At 39.2% G+C, this 23,621-nt stretch overlaps 1 protein-coding gene across 2 annotated transcripts; it reads left to right on the top strand.

The window, feature by feature from the left end:
• Window positions 1-2,363: 2,363 nt before the first annotated feature.
• Window positions 2,364-17,923, top strand: LOC145391678 (armadillo repeat-containing protein 8-like). Of its 2 annotated transcripts, none has more exons than XM_080266226.1 (13): window positions 2,364-2,438; window positions 3,824-3,897; window positions 5,134-5,348; window positions 5,774-5,994; window positions 8,607-8,731; window positions 10,137-10,335; window positions 10,951-11,163; window positions 11,479-11,721; window positions 12,932-13,177; window positions 14,964-15,125; window positions 15,933-16,079; window positions 16,852-17,018; window positions 17,284-17,923. In XM_080266226.1, exons 1-13 carry the CDS (start codon window positions 2,415-2,417, stop codon window positions 17,312-17,314), a joined length of 2,067 nt encoding a protein of 688 aa, XP_080122352.1. In that variant the 5' UTR covers window positions 2,364-2,414; the 3' UTR covers window positions 17,315-17,923. The 2 variants fall into 2 exon arrangements, with proteins under 2 accessions (XP_080122352.1, XP_080122351.1); XM_080266225.1 differs by having other exon boundaries at window positions 5,774-6,003.
• The last annotated feature ends 5,698 nt before the right edge of the window (window positions 17,924-23,621 follow it).

Genomic DNA, 23,621 nt, shown 5'->3' with positions numbered 1-23,621 from the left:
CAGTGGATACTCAAACGGCTGATGATATATATATATATATATTTTGCAAGTATGTAATGTTAGGTATGTTATGTTTGAATGAACCTGCAATTAAATGTGAGGTACAGTGTGTATGAAGATGAGGATATTTAGTGTTCAGTCAAATGCATTTGAATGTTTTCAGAATTCTGGCAGGTACTGTAATTACATTCTCCCTCTGACAGATAATTAGTCCTTCAGCACAAGTCTTTAATGTTAGTCCCTCAGGCAAACTGCTTTATATTATTCTTGCTATCTAATGATGATTTTGTCCATGGATAAGCTTCTCAAACTGGAGATGTTAGATATAACCCACAGTATTTTCTTCATTATGAGAGGTCTTTCCATGTCAGAATAAAATATTTGGTAGTAACAGCTGAATAATTAAAAAAAAAAAATTGAAGGTGGTTAAAGGAAAACAATATGGCAGTCATGTCTTCTCTATTCTGAGGTCTGCACAGTGCGGCAGTGTTTAGCTAATATTTCTTTGGTAACCTTTTTTGTTCTGCAGCTGGGGACAGAAGTTCACCTCATATTTCACTTTTACTTTACACTTTCCTTTGTTGGCTTTTAATCCTGTAGTGAGAGAGGCTTGATTTGTTTGCCAGTGGGTAATGCTCCCTGTTTCAGTATGCCAGGGAGAAAAGTGACAGACATGCCCAGAGAATGGAGTTGACAGTGAAATTATTGGTAAACTTTTGTCCCTGCCTGTATGTTTAGGGATAGTAATAAAGCATGGAAGCAGAATCCTATCGCATCATCATTCAGGACATGTGGTAAAAGAAGGAAGAGGCCCAGACTTGGTAAAACATCATTTCCAAAAGAAGATCAGTATACTAGGCCTTTGTGTGGATATTGTCTTTTGTCATTGTCAGCTGATGCACACAGCCATGTGTATGTGAATTGAAAGTGCTACCCAAATCCCTGTTTCAGGTTGGGTTTCTTAGTTGCCTTTGCTATTTATGTCATGACTAAAATGAATGTATCTAAGTGGGTGTCACTGTTATTTCAGGAGTTTCTTCTCTAATTATATTACTCGGTACTCTGCTGTAATATACTCTTATCCAGTACGTTGTTTATCATACTCGATATTTCGAAAAGTATTGTATAGAGCAGAGTGTTGTGCCATGCAGTGATAAATAAGCCGTACATTACTGAAAAACTATGCAATGAGTACATAGCCAGAATCTCAGCTACACCTAAAGCTTCATACTTTAGACCCATTGGAATATACAGCTGATGGTGACAGAGGCAGTACGCACACAAGATTCTTCAATACCCTTGGAGAAGCTTCAAGCCCAGGGAGGTTTAATCTTTTCCAGTATTGTTGTTAATCTCAGTTGTACATAAGAACTATTTAAATGAGAAATATATTTACATTTTATACAATCCTTTTTTTATTTTCCTGGTGGTGGTGGTTGATGAAGTGTTCTAAATTTAATCATGTTCACTTTAGTGTTCTAAATTTAATCCTTATCAGTACAGAGATCATTCTCTCCAACCAATCCCAGACATTCCAGAAGAGGTGACTACAAATTAATGAGCTGAAAAAAAAAAAAAAAAAATGAAAATTCATTAGAGGAAGAAGAAGAAAAGTCTCCTGACGATAATTACAGTCTTAGGCATATACATAACGTTCACATTAAACCATGTGAAGGTCGAATTTCCCGACAAACTCTTAGGTTGTCAAGGAAGTTGAGAACAAGCTCTGAGCTGGTTTACAACAACAGATTACAGGGAGTACACCACAATCAATATGCCTGTATTGCTATTCTCATTAATGTCTGTAGCTGAACTATGAAAATATGTATACAGTATATACATCTTTAAACTAAGGCATTCTCAGTTTTATATATTTCATGGTAGAACCAACCAATTAGTTGTTAAAAAAAAAAAAAAGCATCTGCTATTTATCTTGCTGTAGTTGAGGGCGTAACTCTGTAAATATAAATAACTTTTTGACGCCATTATACGCCATATTGGTACTACACTCACCCTAGATGAATCCCTCTGACATCTTAATCTGGCTCAGGTCTGAAATAAATGCATTGTTTGTGATTGTTTATATTTTTTTAAAAAATCTGAATAAGCGATAAAAATCCGGAACGCTATATAATATTTAATGCAAAAATGGTGGTGATCAACATCTAGTGAAATAAGATGGCGATTTATTGCTTCAAGATATAACAATAAGGACATAAGGCTTTTGGGCAAAAGATTGGCATTTTCGTTGTCTTTGTATTACATAAATTGTATTACCCGAAATATTTACAAAATATAAGAATGTGCATATTTATAGCAGAAACTCTTGTTTGGTTTCCATCAAATGTATCAAAACACAGCTGTCAGGGAAACGAGGGGCCGGTCCTTTTACTAACTTTGTTACATATCTTATTATGGAAGTTATACCCACATATATGGTACGTATAGAGCTCAACAGTCAGTTTATCGTTTATGAGAGATGCAGATGACACTAATTGTCCCAAATCATGTTTGTCTGGGCAAGGCAAAAGACACACGCAGTTACCGCCAGTTAGGGAGGTGCCTGTGAGAACGCAGTTGGCATATTTGAACATTATTCTTCTACTTCAAACATTCTTACACTTTCCTCGTGTTTTATACCATGATTCTGCAACAGAGTTAGTCATCATTCATATAGACGCACGGGCCACCAGTACAAAGAGAAATTTGTCCTTGATGATTGGGGTCAGGAAATTTGACAGACGATTATTTTTTCCCCTAGAAATTTAAAGAGAAGGACAGTGTATTAATAATTAGATAAGTGAAAATTGTGAAAGTCTAGGAGAGCTCCCATCTATATAATAAAATATTTTTCCTTTATTGAATATAACCAATATAACCAGTAATATTTGAATTCTGAAGTTGCAGATGTGCATTTTGAAGTTAGGCTACCAGTTACAAAGCCATCAGTTTTACATACGGTCAGGCCTGACAGTTGCTAACCTAAACCTTGAAAAAAATCGTAGTCAGTCTAAAAGCTTGGTACTGCACCATTAATTATTGCTGCAGAATTCTGGTGCCATAAATGAATTACACTTTGTTGAAATTGACTGAGGTGTTTACAAGGGAACTAGATGAAGACACCATCTGTAACATCAGATTATAAAATCCTTCTCAAAGCCATCAAAATTACCAAAAACGATGTTTTATAGAATTTAGAAAAGTTGAATGGTGAGTGAATGGAAGCGTGGCCCATTGGACTGGGCAAATTTGGACTGTGTGGACATTGCTACTCCTCACCCTGCCCTTGGGTGGGAAAGGAGGTCCGGATGATGATGATGATGATGATAGAAAAGTTGAAAGTGGACAAGTCGCCTGGACCAGACAGTATCCATTCCAGAATTCTTAAGGAGTTGAAAGAAGTTACCAGTGAAATACTTGTACAGATCTCAAGTACATCACTTAGGGCCAGTTACATGAAGATTGGAAAACTGCTAATGTTAGTGCTGTAAGAAAGGAGACAGTTCTGAAGTAAGCAACTACCATCCAGTGAACCTAACAACCATTGTATGCAAATTACTGGAATCCATGAAAAGAAACCACATTATGGAGCATATGTCACAAAATGGTTTATTATCTAGTAGACAATATGGCATCATACCAGGCAAGTCAACAGTGATGCAGTTACTACAAGTCCTTGATGAATGGATAAAAATGCGTGTAATTGCAAACTGTCTAGATTTTGTAATTAGAGTAAAATGTTTAAGATGTCATGGAAGAGAGAGAGAGAGAGAATCACTACCAGAATGTTGGTATGCAACTAACTAGTTGTTATCCCCATCAGGATGTGGAACACAGCAGAGCGTACATTGATCAACTCTACTCCAATGATTCTCACAAGTGTTTCCAGGCAGTCAGGTCAGAATCATCATTTTATTTTTTCCATAGTAAACTGGTATGGTATTGGAAAGATGTTTTATTTGAATTTTCTGTGATTTTTATTCAGCACCATACTAATATTGGTACAGTAATATATATTGATAATATCATAGTGGTTGGGCGCATCTGCCTGCAGGTAATTATGCATTGAGTGATGAGTGGTTGTCTTGAGCCCAGGAAACCATTTGCTGTGTTGGGTGGTAAGCATATACAGTAACCAAATGGTGCCTGGTGATCCAGTTTGTTAAAGCACTTCAACAAGATGGGGTCCATACGGGTTACGTCCAAGGGGTGGTTGGGTTTATTTCTCACATAATGCCTCCCAGGAATGAGCAAGACTTGTCATCCTAACAATCATTGTCAGGGCTGTGTAGCCTAACCTAAGGCCCCTGTGCTGCTGATAAGTTGGGTTGATACTGTATTTTGGATTTTGTGGAGCTACTGTATATATTGCATGTTTTATGATGTAGTTCAGTAAAAAGTTGTGTTTGGGGGATTATTCATAGGGGGTTTGAAGCTAGTACAGGAGATAAAATATATATATATATGTACAGAATAAAAATTTGAACATTTCTTCTGTTTTGGGCTATATTACAGGTTTTCTGTGACTGTGAATGTGTTAGAGAAAGGGTTAGTTTATTAGTTAAGTAATGCTGAGCCCCTCACTCACTTCTTACCAAGAAATGGCAGTAAGATATCATAATTATAGGCAGTACTGGATGAGAAGTGCATACGTAAAGAAAGGCCTGTTATGTGGAGCCAGGATTCCGTGGTTTGAAATATATGTGAATTATATGGCTCATTTCACCAGATATGCTGTTGATAGTTCTCCCTCTTTCATGCTTTTTCTTTTATAGTTTGTTGAATCCTTCCTTTCCCCATATTTAGGTGGGTAAAAGTGATCAAGGTTATGATGTATTGATTAAGGATGTGCAAGTAGAAAGGGTTCATTGATTGGCAAGGAACAGTACTACAAATCTTCCCACCCCATTTGATGATAGGAAGTAGATATAAGTAGAATGATGATGATGATGATGCATGCTGAATTAGTTGCTCATTGGAATTATTGCTGTGAGCTGAAATTTGCAGTGACTGGGAGTGTGCAAGAAGAAGGAATGGTTTATTAGCCTAATAATGCTATTCTTGCTTGGCTGGAAATAAAGTTAAGAAGATGATGATGTTGTGTTACAAATACTAATCCGGTGATCATTACAGTGAGCTAAAGTTCGCGGTGATTGGGAGTGTGCGAGAGAAGGGTTCCATCATCGAGCAGGGTGTGGTGGTACGGCTGCTACAGATTCTCCGTGCCCCAGACCTTGATGTGCTGCTGAAGACCGAGGTGGCCACTGTCCTCAACTCACTGGCTAAGGGGTTGCCTGAACATGCCAATGCTCTAGTCCAGGCTGGCCTTCTGCCTGCACTGTGGGAACGTTAGTGCTTGAACACCTCTTTATTTCAGCCCACCCAATATTTTAGTGAACCTAGTCCCCATATGCTGGCCCTCTCAGTAATCTAGCACATCATCATTGTAGGATTCCTTCACCACAGCCTTTTGATTTTTGTGTAGTTGCTTTTTCTGGTTCTATTGTGCCTTATATTTTTAAAATAGCAGTCTTTTTGTACTAGGTAGGAAATTAAAAAGATGAACTAATGGAACTAAGCTTAAATATAGACATTATTCATACTGTATATGAGATGAGTTTGGTTATACTGCCCATATAGTATAGTATAGCACATGTAAAATTCAATTGAATAGTGGCTGTTTAGTCATCTGGCCAATCCATCCTAGATAATGAGACATTCAGTGTAAGAATTAAGTATCCCCTTGGATTTTATATGAGCCATTATTCTACAGAGTTGGATGCTTGTTCTGGGACTGTCAGCAGCAGCGGTGGCAGCAATACTGGGGCGTATACTCAGATGTTACTATGCTGCCTGCGCTCCATCTACCGTCATGGCTGTGCCCCACCACCCCCAGCCTGGGATCACAAACTGTTGTCCTCACTAATCCAGCATGGTTATCATCCTCCCAGTAACCAGGAGTGTGTGGCTAACATCCTTGCTCACGCCTGCAAGGTACCCACGGTTTGTGACGCCCGTGCTTGTCTCTGATAATTTTAACATGCACCTACCTTGTGTTTACCCATTGGCTTGATCTAATTGCTCTTTGCAACCAGGGTACAGATGTCTCAGGGTAAGGAACAAGTTTGCCAACTTGGCTGATAGGTGGACAGACTGAGATTGGTGTTTATACAATTTAAATCCTTTAGGAGAAGTATTTGAAAATCAGAACTTACCGTACCAGTACCATATCATATGGATGGTTCATGTTCCCCCATTGTATATCCTGTGTACAAGCTTCAAAGCCAGCCTGTCAAGGTCGTTGGTAAAATGAAGGTTGATGATTGTTCTGCCTTCAGTGCTGATTGTCCTGTGGTGCTTTTCTAATGCATCAGTATTGATGCGTTCTAGAAACACGATAAAAAGGGTGGATGAGAGTAGAGATCCTTCTTGGATCTGACTGTTGTTTTGAACCACTGCCCATTATAGGGGACTGTATTACTGTAATGGCCTTGTCATGCAGTAGGTGTTCGATGATACTGACAGGGTTGGTGCTGAAGTTGCATTTCCTCATAATTCCCCATATTGCTGCCTGCAATAGCCTGTCAGAGGCTTTTTTGAAGTTGGTGAAGACATGGTAAAGATGTTGGTGCCACTGGTATTTCTCACAGGATTCTCAAGTTGAAGTTCTTTTCATTGGTTCTCTGTTCTGCTTTAGAGCACACCTGTTTTTCAGTGAGGTTTGAATCTGTTCTTTACTACTTTTAACATAACTTTTCTTGGATGATGAATGTGGCTTATTATCTGGTGGTTATGGCACAGCTGAAGATTTCCTTTTTAGGGAAGTGATAACCAAGGACTACGTCTATGGTGCAGGCCATTCTCCTTGCTGCCAGATCATGTTGCAGATGTTAAGGTGCTGATCATCATTAAGTTATGATTGCTTCCAGTGTCTGCCTCTGGTACACTACTTATCTTGGCGGCCTTTATACTTGTATTGAGTAGATGGGTTGTACTGTATTAATATAGTTCAGTACATATATTACAGTATGTGAAGAGCTTGATGTTCTAATAAATAACTCTTGTCCTCTTTGTAATTATATGTTTTCTAATTGTTAACATCGGTGTTTTAAAGTTTGAAATGTACCTGATTGAATGCTATATTGACATAGATATTCAGTGTTTGTTTCCTTCATAGACGTATTTGTTATTTACAGAATATTAGTTGCAACAGATTTATAGAGTGGTGTTAGTTTTTGTTGGCTGAATTTGGCAAGGAGCAGGATAAAAGAATCAAGCTGTTTTGGCCATATTGTTGCCAGTTGTCCGTGTGAAGATCAAATTAATGCACCAGTAAACTTGCCAGGTAAATGCAAGGTATGGTCATTAAGGTTTTGTATTACTCGTATCCACACATTGGCATAGCTGGGAGTTTTTAACCCATGGGTTGCGAGCCACAGTTCAGGGTGGGTAGCATGGCACTGCAAGCCACATCTCAGGCTGTGCTGGCCGTGCATCACAGTTAACTACTCCACTCCACTCAAACTTACGCATGGCACTACAGAAAGACGGGAGAGAGAGAGATTTTTTTTCCTTTCACCCGATGATGCCCTGCGTGTTTACCTTCAAGTTTATGATAAACAAAAACAACAAATTTTTTTTTTGCTTTTTTAATCATTTTTTCACCACTCCCCTACGCAAATTTACGCATGGCCCAACACAAAGGTGGAGAGAGAGAGAGAGAGATTTTTTTTTCTTTTCTTTTTTTTCCACCAGATGATGCCCTGGATTGTTTAGCTTGGGGTTTATAATAAACAGTAACTAAAAAAAAAAAAAATCTTCATTTTTTGCACACCATGGGGGGGGGATGAAGAAAGCTAATTGCACAATCCACAGATTAATGAGGTACAAAGGGGTGGCCAGGCATATTTCAGGGGTCATGTTACTTAATGTCCATTTTTGTTGTAGAGGTCACATTACATGATTTTTTTATTTCCCATAATGTTTTGCAGTTGGTATTCATGAAGAGTGATTCATATAGTTCATTTACTTTAACCTTTCCAATTTTTTTGTCTTTGCAGCTTATTTTGTGCAGCCTCGTTGGCATATAAAGGCAGTACTATTGCTGTACATCCTTTCCATAGCACTTCTTCGTGATTAGCATCATATTCTAATGCTGTTCTTTTGGCACAAGTTGGCACTGAAGATAGAGAGACTGCAGTTTTATGCCAAATTAAATTGAAAATTATGTAGTAGTAGTGTGTGGTGTTGTAACTAGTTATGAACTTTTATTTAGATCGGTTTTAGACGGGTTAGGTAAAGGTATGCCTCACAGAGCCAACACTGGGACTGCTAGTAGTGTATCCGAGTGGATCTTGTTACTGTATGCTATGTTCATTCAATGGTAAATTGATTAATACTGTAGTAGAGATTTTGGCAACAGAACCCTATTGTTAAGCTTGTGATACCTGTATAAATTTAGATAATGATCATAGATTAAGTTGTAATAGGTCTTCCATATATATGCCCTTTTTGGGGGGGATGGGAGTACATGTAGGTGCTGTAGAGAACACTTTTTTTCTTGTCATAAGTTCTGATAATCAAAGGATATTTCTGTCAACCTTCAGACATGTGAGCAACAACAGCAGCTGGTGGATGCAGGTGGAGCAGACCTAGTGGCATGTATGTTGTGTTCCCCAGTCACCCGAGTCCAGCTGCCAGCGCTACACTGCCTCACTGCTATGTGCTATAAGTATGAGGATTCATTATTTCTAGAGCAGTATTAGTGGTTGCAATTGCAGGCATATCTGGACATAACATCAATGGATTGCAGGAAACTGGCCACATTTAGTCTAATAGCATTCTGGAATTGGCTCTAACATCTTCACACCAATGACAATTTTTCATTATATTCTTACTATCTCTAGATTTTTTTCCCTTGGTTAGTCTAAAAAAGAAAATCATGTTTATTCCCTTAAACTAAGTGTATTATATCCTTGCAGATTTGCCCCATTTATTTACTGTATACTTAAATAAGATAAAACTGTTGTACAAAGAAGATAATGAAGGGATTAATTCAACACTCACATTCTACTGTCAAGGGGTCTGCTCAGCCAGACAGACCAAGGTAGAGCAACATTACCATCACATTTGTACTCTAACCAAAGAAAATACAAGTGCAAAAATACTACATGGAGGAGCCTCAGTGCCCATGGGTTAATGCCCTTGTTGTGGTGTGGTGTGGGAGAGAGGCATGGTGTTTTGGTAGTGTTGTGTAATGTTGATTGGTAAAGTCTGTGGGAGTGTGGCAGCTCACGTCTGAAAATTATTAATGAGGGAGAGAAGGGCAGAGCTACTCATAGAGGTACTTCTGCCTTTGAAAATTGATCCATATAGAATTGAATCTTTATAGGATTGGACTTTACTGTGGTATATTTAGATTGTTTCCTGCCAGGTGTCTACATGGCTGAGAGAAGGTGTGAGTTGTATACAGAGAGGCCATTGTGTTTGTTGTTACTGTTATTTTGGCCCCTGGCACATATTGTCTGGAACCTGTTGTTGTTGCTCTGAATGACATGGATGTGAAATTGTTGGACTCCAGTACACGCAGAGATCTCTTGGTGCAAATTAAAGAATTGTCTATTGTAAGAATGTATGGCGAGAAATATGAAAGTGCTTCATATAAGAGCTGATATTACAGTGAGGCAGAGTGGAGTATTTGTGAGGTGTATTTTGTCTTCCCATCAGATACCGTGTTTCCTTGATATTTAATTTTGCATATTTAGTTTCTCTCTTACATGTCCTTGATGTACAGCAACTTGTTTATACTTGGAACTGAAATGGGGACCTGGACTGCAAAGCCCATGAATGTGTCGGTCTTGGGGAAGACTGAAACATAGGATAATAAAATGTCTGGCTTAACCCCATAGCTATGATTTTTTTTTTTTTCTCAGTTGAATTCAGCTTCAGAAGAAACTTTTTGAACTGGAGGCTTTAGATATAGCCTGCATTAATGCCTTCACTATGAGATGTATTTTGCAAGTTGATGTAAACCACTTGGTGGCCAATATGTAAGGTCTTTCCTAAGTTGAATAAAATTTTCAGTTAATACGCAGTTGTAATCATCAGGTATTAAGCTAAGTCTTCTTATTTTAAAGTAATGAACGAGTATCAAGCATCATGGCCACCAAGAGCTATGGTGGTAAGGCAGTGCCAGATCTGCTGGCAGGACTGATGGCGCGGGACCGACCGAGGGAGATGCAGTTGGCAGCAGCAACTGCCCTCACCTTCCTTCACCGCGCTGGGGCTCTATCAGCTGACGACCCAAAGATTATATACAAGACATTACAGTGCTTGGTCAGTTCTTTTGCCTTTCTCAGTTCTTGGCCATACTTCTGCTTGTGTTGCAGTAGTATAATAATACTCAATGGACAGCCTTACAGCCCTGCATTGTTGATCATTTCTAATTACATTGTGACTATTAGAATGTAGTCATATTAGGTGTACTGTGCTATATATTGACTGCAGTACCTGTGGTATATCCGTTGAGTTCTTTGATTGTGTTGGTAGTTGGGTAAATACTGTGTCCAGGTTAAGACGGTTTTGACATGTTTAGAGGATAAGGGAAGGTGACTAGCCTAGCAGGGTCTTTGTTATGAATGTGGGGTGCAGAATGTCCAGAGGTAGACTGAGGAAGATACGAGATAATCTTCAGGGGGAGATTGAAGGTTTTTCAGTCATCTATGCAGCCAGGTTGTATAGGCTGGTAATCTGCATTTAAGATTCAGAGGGGTAATGTCACAATTTATTTTAGCTAATGCTGGCTGATTTTATTCAGCTTTGGGAAAGCTTCACTGCTCAAAAAGGCAAATGTATTAGACTAAAGAATCTAAGCTAAGGTCCCTTACACCTCATAAGGGGTACTATTTGATTGCTGTATCCCTTTTAATTTGATTTCTTTTTCATTGACAGGTGCGAATGTGTCGGCGAGACCGTGAGGTGTGGGAGCGAGTGGAGGCAGGTAACACACTGGCGTACTTGACAGAACGCAGCATCCACCTCCAACGCACTGCAGCCATGACTGACCATCTCATTCACACCATGAACAACTACCTCAAGGACACCACACCATCCACACCACCACCAACACCCACACCAGCACAGCCAGTTTCTGTATCACCCATTGTGAGTATTTACACACACCATACACACCACAATACACCATCACCACCACCACACTGCACTACACCATACTCCACCACACACCTTATCACATTGTGTCACTCCCCATCACAACACACCACACTAGTGGCCCACCACACCACACTTGTAACAGGAATTGGTACTGTATTTTGTGTAAAAACTGGCAAATTTGGTTTATAGGTAAAACAGAATTTTTGTGTTATTTATTATGTACTTAATAACAAACCAAAATGTCAAAAGGTGACTTATAATCAGGACTTTCTGTAAAACTATTTTTTTTTACCCATTTTCCCCCAGTCGTGCCGGCAGTACGACAACCCCAGCACGTGGCCAGAGCTGATGCTGGAGGCAGCATTGAAGGTGTATGCGTCCCTGGCAGCCAACGATGAAGATATCCGACAGAGAGTGATCAAGACTGACGGCCTCATGAGCACCATTGTCACCTCACTCTCAGCAGCCAGTCCCCCAGTCCAACTTGCAGCTGTACGATGTCTGCACTCACTCTCGCGCTCAGTCCATACACTCAGGACCACTTTTCAAGTGAGTGTTCCCTAGTGGGGTGAGTTTGTGTGGGATTTGGACATTGGATGAGGTTTCATTAGGTCAGGTCAGTTCATGTTGGATTAAGCTAAGTTGGGTTTGGTTAGGTCAGGTCAGTTTAGGTCAAACTATCTTAGATTAGAACTGGTTAGGTCAGATTAGGTTAGTTTAGGTTAGACAATCAGTCCTTTGGTCCACATGGAAGCTGCACAATGCCATCATGTTTAGACTTGGTTCATAGCCTACAGTCAGCATCACAGTTGAGGTCAGTATTATTAGGTTCATTTATGTTGGGTTAGTTTGTTAGATCAAAGTTGGGTCAGATCTGTTGTATTTTTCCAGTACACAGCATTTTTGTATATGGATGTAATTTGGCAATTAAGGCACTCCAATTGGAATGAGCCGGTGCAGGTTTATATCCAAGGGGTGGTTAGGGTTTATTGCCCACATAATGCCACTCAAGGATGAGTGAGGCTGGTCACTCTCATCTTAAATGTCAGGACCAACTTTCCTAACCCTGGGCTTCTATGCTCCTCATGAGGCAACACAGGATTAGATGATGAATGAACGGATGAAATGAAAATGGCTGTACTTTGTCCATTATATTAGATGAGGTCAGTTAGAGTTGAGCTGGATTTAGTTGGGTGTAGTTGTTTTATTAGGTTAGGTTGGATTGGTTTAGAATAGGTTGGAGTAGACTTTTGTAAAATATTAAGGATAGAGACATTGAAGATAGTGTAAGATAGTTTAGGATGGAGTAGATTAGATGTGGCATGCTTAGGATAGCTTAGCTTATGGAAGTTTAGGTTAAGAATGAGAAGGTTAGGTTAGGTCAAATCAAATCATGTGAGGTCATATGGTGAAAGTAGGTGCTGGTGTGTGATACTTGGGGTCAGAGAAGGCTGTCTGGTCTCTACAGTGTAGAATGTCATGTGTAGGCTGTAAAGCGTCATTACGTTGTTTAGCATGTCAGTGTTTCTCCTGGTGGCTGTTATTATGTACAGTATAATATACAGTAACCAGTATCAAAATGATTCAAGACAAATTACAGTTTATTTTGTTTATTTACTAAATAACTAAATTCCTTCTAACAAGTATGTAATTGGATCTAGTACCTATATCAGGATTTTTTTAAGAGTTAGTGAGAAGCTTCAGATCCAAAGATGGCTTGTCATAAATTGCTAGTGTTCCTGATTATGATAATTTGTAGGACCATATGGTGTGGCGGCCGCTAATGACGGTGTTGAAGACATCCAGTAATGAGGAGCTAGTGGCAGTGTCGTCGTCAACACTGTGCAACCTGCTGCTGGAGTTCTCGCCATCCAAGGAGCACATACTGGACCAGGGCGCTGTGGAGTTCCTTTGTGGCCTCACCCGCCGACCCCACCCTGGTCTCCGGCTTAATGCTGTGTGGGCGCTGATGAATATGGCATTTCAGGCAGAGCATCGAGTCAAGGTGGGGCTCGCTGATTTTAAGTTGTTTTGATTTATGACCCATTTCACTGGATGTGTTGTGGATTGCTTCTTTTTCTATCTATCTGTCTATTGCCAGACGCCTCAATCCCGTTTGGGGTGGCCACAAACAAATCGCCTCCAAGTCGCCCTGTCCCCTGCCATCTCACTGCCCTGCTCCCAACTCACACCCCCCTCTCTCATATACCTCTCCACCCCATCCCTCCATCTCATCCTCGGCCTCCCCCTCCCTCTTCCCCCCTTCTTTTTCTATAGTGTTTTTTTCGTTCTTTGCTTTCTGCCCTACACCTCACCCCATTTTTAGCTGGGAAAAAGTTTGGGATGATTATGGTGATGTATGGTTGTGCTGGTAGAAGGCTCACTGTAACGGCTTTATCATTACCATCATTTTCATTGGCATCTTCATCACTCATTGTTATCATCATCATCATCATCATCAGTATCGTCATAGTTATCATCATTGTCACCAGCACCACCACCACCATCACTATCATCATCATCATTATCATCATCATCATCAGTATCATCATAGTTATCATCATTGTCACCAGCACCACCAGCACCATCATCATCATCATCATCATCATCATCATCATCGTCATCATCATTGTTGTTGTCGTCATCAACTTAATTATGAGTGTAATTCAAGGGAGGACACTGTTAAAGTAAGACACACTGATGCTTAAAAACACAAGGCAGCAAGTGTGTGTGAATCATTTATTACCATCACCATTTATCATCACCGTCATAACCCACTGAATTATTATTTCAGTGGGGTGAGTAGTATCAATAAGAAATAAAAAATAAAAAAGTTAAAGCCCTCAGCAGACTGTCATACATCAACTATATTTACTCATCTATTGTCTTCACTTCTGTTTAGCATATACAGTAATTATACATGCACTCAAAATCAATAGCTAATACTGTAACCGTCTCCACTCAAAATTCATCCTAACTTTACAGTACTTAATTCTGTCTCACTCACCCATTTTGCATATACACAAGCAGGAGATGGTTTGAGAGTGAAATGGGGCAACAAGTTTGGTAGGTGGTCTCACAATCATCACTCTTCAGCAGGAAACTAATCTACAGTTAAACAGAGCCAAAATTCAAGCTGAGACTCTCCAATTTACAAATATTTTAGAGTTTAGATTTATTTTCTCCTAGCAGTTTCCAGTAACACATCATTGTTGTAAACCCATCAGATGTCATTTTTCTTTGTTTCAGGCAACATAGTACTATCTGTCCTTTATTGTCAGCTTTCCACTCCCAAGTTTGTTTCTCATTGTCCACTGCCATCATCTTCTGTTTCATCCACAGCTGACCACTACATTCCATCCAGCCATTATTATCCACTACTGTCCACCCACAGGCTTACCTGCTATATTACATTACATTTATGCAGGTACAGGATGTGGTGAAAGTTTTTGGCATATCAGATAGAGCTAGGATTCTGGGGGCTTGAATGATGAGTGAATGGAAGCGTAGCATATTGGATTGGGCAAACTTGGGCTGTCTGGCCATTGCTACTCCTCACCCTGCCCTTGGGTGGGAAAGGAGGCCTGGATGATGATGATGATTCCATCACATTCCAGCTGTATGCTCTGTATGCTACTGTCGATCCACAAGTTGTCTACTGTTCACTATTGTCCAGTTGCTTGTTTCTCATTGCCACTATTCCCTTCCACTAGGCATCTTATTAGTTCATCCACTAGTTTGTGCTAGTATTCACATGCTAATTTATCCACATTCCTCCACCTACATCACAGATGTCAATCCTGCATCACCTTGGGACAGACCAGATCTTCCGCCTGCTATCCGACACTGATGTCAACATTCTGATGAAGACGCTAGGCCTCCTTCGCAACTTACTATCCACTAAGGCCCACATTGACCAGATCATGCAGAGCCATGGCAAGGAGATCATGCAGGTACACAGTCATATTTCTTTACTAATTATTTGTCTTACAGCCTATGTAGGCTAATACAGTATAGGGTGTACATGTACATTAATAATCAAAATTGTCATTGTATGTGTGGTAATCGTATGGTATCCTTACAGGGTCACCATTATTTGTTGATTTTTTTTTTTTTATCCATCTTTCCTGTTATTGCCGTGTGCTTCATATTTCTTTCTAGCTTACTTAACTCTTTCATGTACCGATGATGGCTTTGACCGTCATCAGCTTCTGAGGTTCAGACGTTCGGATTAAAATACTGCACAGTTGAAAATGTGCTAAAGCCATTGATAATGTTTGGAAAAAATGGGTAAAGGTTGGTTTAGAGAGGGTATGAGGGTCAGATTTTGGAGGGATCTGGTCTAGTTCCAGATTTTTTTTTTTTTCTTCTTCTTGTTTACCCTAATGTAAAAAAAAAAGTTAAGTAGGAGGATGTTTGAGCGTATACAGCATTCCCAGACCACTTGCTCGTGACTTTATGTAGAAATCATTTTAGAACTAATTTAGCAACTGTCTTTGCTCTCAAGGTGGGATCACATGAACAATTTTACTGGTGACTTTTTCAAACCAGCTTGATCTTGGCAGTGACCTTTTCAGGGTTATTGCCAACTTTTCATGGTGACTGCAACTGCAGTGGCCTGTGTGGTTGCCAAGAGAATATCTCCAAGATGGAACTGCCAGAGGAAAGCATCCAGGAAAAAAAGAAAAAAAATGTAAATGCCACATTTACAACCCAACCTTGTACAACATTGTTCATGCTCTGAAAATCTCCATCCCCAGGCCATTATCCTGATCCTGGAGGGTGAGCATTGTGCAGAGGTGAAGGAGCAGGCGTTGTGCATCCTGGCCAATATTGCTGATGGAGATGTGGCCAAGGGTGCAATTATGTCAAATGAGGATGTACTCAAGAAACTTATGAATTACATGGTGAGTTGCTATTAAAAACTTATGTATAGTTGGTTGGGCTTATATGTGTGATTACAAATGTGAATGATAACATACTTTATTCTATTCCTCTACAAAAAATTCAATATATACGAATTAGTTGAGAAGGTCAGGTGAGGGCCATGTGGAATACAGTACTATACAGATTCACGTTAGGCTCAGAAATCACCATGCAGTGGTATCTATAGTAATTTCTGAACTTGAGGAGTCTGAAATGAAAGTTAGGGCTGCTTTTGATAATGGAATGGTAAGAAAGCTAGTCTTATGCACACACAAAAATATATATCCTGATAGTTAGGCTTTTGAGGTGGAGCCAGAATTCAGGAGACTTGAATGACGCGTGAATGACAGTGGCCCATTTTACTGGACATGCTGTTCATACTTCTCCAACTTTTGTAGTGTCTTGCCTATTTTCCTGGATCTGACCTCACCTCATCATGAGGATGGTGATGATGATGATGATGGTGTCGTCTCTCTATTCCCAACTACCATACTCATGTAACAGAGCGATGTGATTGCTGACAAATCCAGTGTTGCAGATACTGTTTTCCCAACTGCAAAGCTGCAGGTATCTGGCACATACCTTCCATTTTCTTTGTTACTGTTGCTGTGGCTGTAAGGTCATTTGCACTTAAACCCAGTGTACTGGCCAATTCAGCAGGTTGCTTCCAGTGATAATTTAGTTAAGGTTTTGTTGAAGGATTGTGTGTCTGAAACCATGGTGATATATTGACTTATCAACCCAACTTCACAGGTAATTCCCAATGTGAAACTGCAGATAGCAGCAACCTTCTGTATAAGTAACCTAATATGGAATGTGGAGGAGGGTGCGGCAGAACGGCAGAATAAGCTGAGAGAAATGGGGGTTTACAAGCTGCTTCAGAACCTTATGACAACCACTGACACTGGACTCTTTGATAAGTAAGTAACTGTTGTGGGGAAATGTGAACCAGAGTATGTGTAGGAGATTAAATTGAGAGAAATGGGGTGTGCTAGCAGTTGCAGAAACTTTCCTGGTATCATGTAATATGCCTGCATGTTGCAGCCAAGAACTTTTTGTGTTAGCCTACCCACAGCTTGCAGCTAGTGGTTAAAAAAATTAATAATATAATAAACCCAAACAGTTTTGATTTAAATGTGTGTAAATGAAATACTGCCTTTCTGACCAAGAGTTTTTTTCCCCCAGAGTGAAGACGGCCTTGCAGCAGTTTCATTAATGATGAAGCCTAGTGGAAAGTATACCAGATCTATATTATACTAGGTAGAGTGCTACTGTGGTCGATGTACTCCACTCTGGACCCAGATTAATGGCTTGACACTTGTGGTCTTGTTGTAGGTGGCTTTGGAGATTTGAAAACACTTCTTTCATAGTGATTTATTTAGCAATCTGTATTACACCTGAATATCATCTCATTGTGTTGTTACTGCAAACTACGTCGATATTAAAATTATATAAACAGCAGATGGGAGAATGTGAAGGTGTAATGTATAAAATACATAGCTAAGGGAGAGGTGGTAAGAAGTGTCCTTTGTCACCCAGAATACAACCCTTACTCCGAGTACCGGTGCCACGTTGTTCCTGTGTTGGGCAGTGCGTAAATTATATACCGTATATTATTATTTTATCTAATTTAAACACACGTCTGTTTCAGTTTTATAGCTTTGAATCTAGTGGATATTTTGTAATTAACTGTGTACATATTACTGTATAACAGATGTTGCTGACATGGAGACATGCTAGCCATTAACAGAAAGTTTTTTGTCAGCATGGAACAAGTTTGCATTGGAGTGGAATGTGTACCAAGTTCAGTAACAGACGGCCATAATGATTTGTGCTTGATTTTTTTTTTTTTTTTTTTTTTTTTTTTTTTTATTAATGAGATTGATATGTTGGTGACATTTTCTGAAGGAAGACGTACCATTATATTATTGTAACATAACTTATTATAACAGACTAGTGTATATATAAACAAGGACATTTTTTTTATGATTTCCGGTGACTGTGGTGGCATGACTGCAGTGAAGAGAGTGTGGCAGTTATTACGTACAGTACAAGGGTATGAGTACACCCTCACAATAAGGATACCATCCTTCCATTAATGTTTGTTTAGTAAAAATAAAGTATTCTACAGTGAGCCCTTTATATAATGAACTAATTTGGAGGAACAATGGTTCATAACATCCAAAAGTTCACAAAATATGGTGTTTGAGTTATCTTGCTTTATCAACCCGTGTTTGTTTTATATCCACCTTAGTTTGTCAGATCCATGATGATACCCTGAGCATTCATGTATGTTATTTTAATTTTCAGTAGGCTTAATACGGTACTTTACTATGCAACTCAAGCCAAGCCATCAAATAGCCTCATCTGCCATATTCTTGGAACCCTTTATGATATGTGAGCAGATTGTTTAGTTGTATCAGATAGCTCTTTAAAGCTGAATTTCAGTATAATTGAGGTTCATTATAAAGAGGATTTACTGTATTTTACAAAAGACTTGCCTCCATTCATCATATGTACAGTTTTGGGGTTGTATTCATAAAGCTTCCCTAGCTGGAGGTGTGTATAAAATTGCTTGTTTTATAGTATTATTTACACTGATACACATACTAGATATTTCATAGCCATAATAAGCTTGATAATAGTAGAAAAGCGCAGTAAACGTTTCTTATAATTAACCATTATTAGGGGAGAAGTATACCAAAGTGATTTCTGATGATTAACTTCTTAGAAGACTTTGTTGTAGAAATTAGCCAGGATCCTTTATGAAGACAAGCCCCGGTTAATATGCACTTGGAAGTCACGTAGGATAATATTTAATTTACAGTGGAAGTCTGATTTTTGAAATACCTAATTACCCAGAGGGCTTATTTGGCGCAAGTTACAAGTATATATATTTTCACTTGCATATCCCAACTCTGTCTAAAGTCCTGTTAATCACTTTACCATGGTGTTTATTATTTTATTATTATTTTTTTTCTGCTGCCAGGCTATTTTATTCAACTTATGAAATCCTCCAGTAGTAAAGGAGTTGCTGAAGACTTGATCTAACCAAACTAATTTGAATAGTCTCTCCTAAACTGAATGAAATTGATTAGATACCGGTAGCAAGAATAAAAAGAAAAATATGTTAGTGGATTGGAGGGTGGAGTTGGTGCCTGTTCATCGTCAAATTGCACAACATTGGCTCATTTTCTTTCTGAGAGTTCTCTTGTTACCAGTTTATGTGCTGAACTCTGTGGAACACAAAAATAGGGTTGAGAAAGTGATTGTAAGTGGCAGTGTCTGGTTGTTTAGAAATCAAGTCATCCAAACTGCCTCAGGAACTATTCAATATGGGTAACGAGTTACAGTGTAAACCGTATTTTCAGCAGGGTGTGTAGCAGGCAACACATTAGTATTGTACAGTATATGTTATGGTACAGATAGTGTGGTAATTCTGTACAGTGTACCAGTTACCTGTGCTGGAATATTGTCATTATAAAGGAAAAGTTGTCTTTGTATATTCATGACGAATGTTAACCCTTGGCCACAAAGGAGTTTCTTTCTTTTGAATTTAATTATCTGGCAGTATCCAAAATGAACCAGTGAATGTGGAATTAGCCGTTACAGGATTAAGACTGCTTTTACATGAGGGGTTTCCATGGCGGCGGTTTTACCAGCTTGCTCGGATGTGTGATTTTGGTTAGCCCTTCACGTGGGAGGTTTTAGGTGCTGCGTGTCAGTCTACTAGTGTCTCTTCATGATGGAGGATTTGAGGAAGAGAATTGTGTTTGTTTATTTAACAAACATGGTCGTGAATGAAAAGAAACGTCGGAAATTCTGGATCCATCCCTTGAACGGTAGGCGACTCCTGCAGGGTGCATTTTACACTCTGTATGAAGACCTGAAAGCTGATGATGCCACGACACAGTTCTGCAATTTAAAGTCATCAGTGTTCATAAAACATAGAGCTACAGGGTTAATAAGTCTGTAATTATATACACTAGTACATTTTGAGTATTAGAGCTACAGGGTTAATAAGTCTGTAATTATATACACTAGTACATTTTGAGTATTAGAGCTACAGGGTTAATAAGTCTGTAATTATATACACTAGTACATCTAGTACATTTTGAGTATTAGAGCTACAGGGTTAATAAGTCTGTAATTATATACACTAGTACATTTTGAGTATTAGAGCTACAGGGTTAATAAGTCTGTAATTATATACACTAGTACATTTTGAGTATTAGAGCTACAGGGTTAATAAGTCTGTAATTATATACACTAGTACATTTTGAGTATGAAGTTATGAAAAAAATATTTGCATGATTATAGTACATGCCACCTATTGACACTGCAGAGCAGTTGGTTGGGTGTTGTCCGTCCCAAAGCTGAAACCTAACTGCCACTGCGGGCAAAACCGTTCATGTGAACAGACCCATAGCAACGCGTGGCCTCCCAGCCTCCCGGCAGTTTTATTGCCGCCACGGTGTAGCGATCCAGGCAGTTGTTGGCGGCTGCCGCAGCGACTGTTTTGCCACTCCCGCCTCGTGTGAACGGTTCCATTGGACTCGGTGTGTTTCTATACCGCATGGCAAGAACCGCCGTGGCAGAAACCACTCATGTGAAAGCAGCCTAAGCAAGACTCTAACCCGTCGACTGCTAGGGGTGTAGCATGTGGCAGCTGGTATAATCGGCTGGTTTTCACCTGACAGAACTGGGTCGTTTCCACAACCTAAATACTAAGTTGTGGTTCTGTGAAGTTCAGTGAGCTTTAGCTATGAGATAGGAATGAGTCTCCTTGGTTAATAGTTAGATTGGCACTCCAGTCTGACGATACACCACTGTTAGCTAAGTTGAAAAAGGCTAAGCATCTTTGTTATGTGAAAACAAACTGACTATAGTTGCCAGAATATAAAACAAGTACATCATTAGCAGTTAATACTCTCAGGATCTTCACTGTTAACTGGATTAATAATCCAACCTTAGCTGGAATAAAATACCAGAGTTGTCCTAACTGTGAGAGAGATAATGGTAACATTAACTCAATCATGGCTCCGGTGAGTCACTCAGCTGATCATATTCATCTGGCATTAGCTGGAGTAGAATATTTTATCCTAATCTTTAGAGAGTTGGAAGATTATGAGGAAAGATGTATAGATATAATGTAACTGGGTAAATAATAACTAAAGTTGTTTTATATATTTGGGCCATTAAGTAAACTGCTGTCAAGTGATTGTTGCCAAAACAAAATCTTAGTACTTGCTGCCAAAACAAAATTCTCTTGGAGTGGGATTGTATATTTATTTAATGTTTGGATTGTTTTTCCTGTGGGTTACTGTAGATATTCAGTACACCTTAGCTGTCAGTTCACAGTGCAAATTTCTTGTTCATATTGGTAAACAACATTGCAGACTTGGGCAATAGGTAAGTATATTATAAAGGAAGATAGAGAATTAAAACTTATAATACCAACATGGGAGAGTAAAGAGTTAAATTTGCCCCTGTTGTAAAAGTAAGACCCATATTCCTGTCTTCATGTGTGTTTCAGTCCTTCACATCTGTCTTGCTCGATCCCTTGGTTGGTAATGAGGTTAGTTACTGCGTATAGGATTTATTTATAACAAGTACTGTCATTGAGAAAATTATGTGCTGAGCACAAACTTAGGTGGCAGTAGTGTATTCTTACCTATATGTTTGTGTTGTGTTTGGTACAAATGTGTTACGTTCCGGAGCTCCATGGCTCAGTATGTAATTTGCAGATACATAATATATATAGACGAGTATATACATTGTTTCCTCTTGCAAATAACAGTAAGCCCTCCTTATTTTTGCCCGTTTATTATTTATACACTTAGCTCACTCTGAAAGTGTGTTGTTTCTCATAATTTGGGTGAGTTATACAGAGCATACAGTATATTGGATATGCTAATGTGTAGCAAAGAACTCTACCCTTATAATGCTCATGTTTAAGGGTCAGCAATTTATACAGTGGGAAGACAACCTTCAGTCTCACCCTTTAGTCAGTATTTTGGCACATTTGCTAACTTGGTTCCATTTTCCTGGCAGTTGCATTGTCTGGTGTAGCACATGAGTGAGGGGCAAAATAAAGGGGTCTTACTGTCAGATTCTCGGTCTGTTCCCAAGCCAGTCACCTACATCTGGCTTGCCACCCCCACCTACTTATTCCCTTGCAAACAATTTGAAGCTTTAGCAGGAAGGTTGCTGGAAATGATACGACCTAATATTTTTTTATACAGGATGAAATATATGGGAGTGCATAGAACTGTGTACATTTGAAACAGATTTTCATTAAAGATATTTAAAGTTCTGTGATGTTTGTTTTGCATGAGACTAGAATACAGAATTTTGTTTTGAAATGATAGTATTAAACATAAATGAAAATTCAGTATTTATAACTTACTGAGCCTGTGGACATCTTTTTCATTTTACTCTTGCTTTCTTCTGATTATTTTCTTCTGCCTAAGATAGTCTATTTATAAGTGGAGGAGATAAATATTACTGTAATAAACACCTAGAGTATAAGAGGCCTTTCCTGAGTGGAATAATAGCTTCTTGATAGTAGGAAGAATAACTGCAGAGTCACTCGTACATCAGTCAAGTGGATGGTGGCTTCTTACCACACCACTCTGATGACATTTATCTGTTTCATTATTGATATCTATAAAACAGTCTTATTTAGCTTAGGAAAGACCTCTCATGTTCAAGGGATTAAAGAAGGCTAAATTTAATTCCCCATGGTCATATGCCTGTCATAGATCTTGACTCCAGCAACATCATATTTTGTTCATTTTGCTTCAGAGAGAAACACAGGAAGAGTTAGGTACAGCTTACCCTAACTCTCATTTCTAATGTGTGTGTGTGTGTGTGTGTGTTCAGGTTGAATAAACTGTTTGGACATGGCAATAACAAAATCTATATCTGTCTATTGCTAGATGCCTTAATGAACATACAGTATTTTCACAGTGAATGAATGCAATGATACTTGTTTAGGTGGAGCTAAACTTAGCCATTACTGTGGAAATTATTACACCATTCCTGCTAAACACTTTCAGTGCCCTAAAAACTGCTGCTCTCTACAAATCATTCAGTGTCAAAATACAAAATACAGTATTACACTGCAGTAACTTTGGGTCTGAACCACAATTTCGCTACAAATTGTCGCCTAAAGCTAATATATATCGTATATAGACCCTAAGGGGCGTCCACGCCATTCTAGCCATTTTCAGTTATTGGTAGGGTGTTATAGGCGTAACCCTCCTCTGTGTGCTGGTATAAGTGTCATTGCAATTCTGGACCATCTTCCCCTTCTACCGAGAGGATAAAATAAAATAGATGCATTTTAAACAGGAGTTTGGTAGAACATGTCTCGCGGCTAGAGGGGCTAATGACCGCCCGGGTAGGGACCTCAACTCCTATTCAGCCAATCACGTCTCAGTTGCCGCGTGATTTTTGAAGTGGTCAGTGACGTGTGCCTTCCTTCTATTAATTACTATTACTCCTGTGGATTTCAGTGC

This window comes from Coenobita brevimanus, chromosome 19, assembly GCF_032717465.1.
Source record: "Coenobita brevimanus isolate Jiangsu-jjx chromosome 19, ASM3271746v2, whole genome shotgun sequence".
In the NCBI taxonomy this organism is placed as follows: domain Eukaryota; kingdom Metazoa; phylum Arthropoda; class Malacostraca; order Decapoda; family Coenobitidae; genus Coenobita; species Coenobita brevimanus.
The sequence above is the reverse complement of the archived record's forward strand: the minus strand, read 5'-3'. Positions and strand labels throughout refer to the sequence as shown.

Coding starts and splice junctions, on each gene's coding strand:
- LOC145391678 (XM_080266225.1), top strand. CDS start 2,415: ATGGAAGTTATACCCACATATATG. Junction 10,336..10,950: donor ACAAGACATTACAGTGCTTG/GTCAGTTCTTTT, acceptor TTTCATTGACAG/GTGCGAATGTGTCGGCGAGA. Junction 11,722..12,931: donor CACTCAGGACCACTTTTCAA/GTGAGTGTTCCC, acceptor GATAATTTGTAG/GACCATATGGTGTGGCGGCC.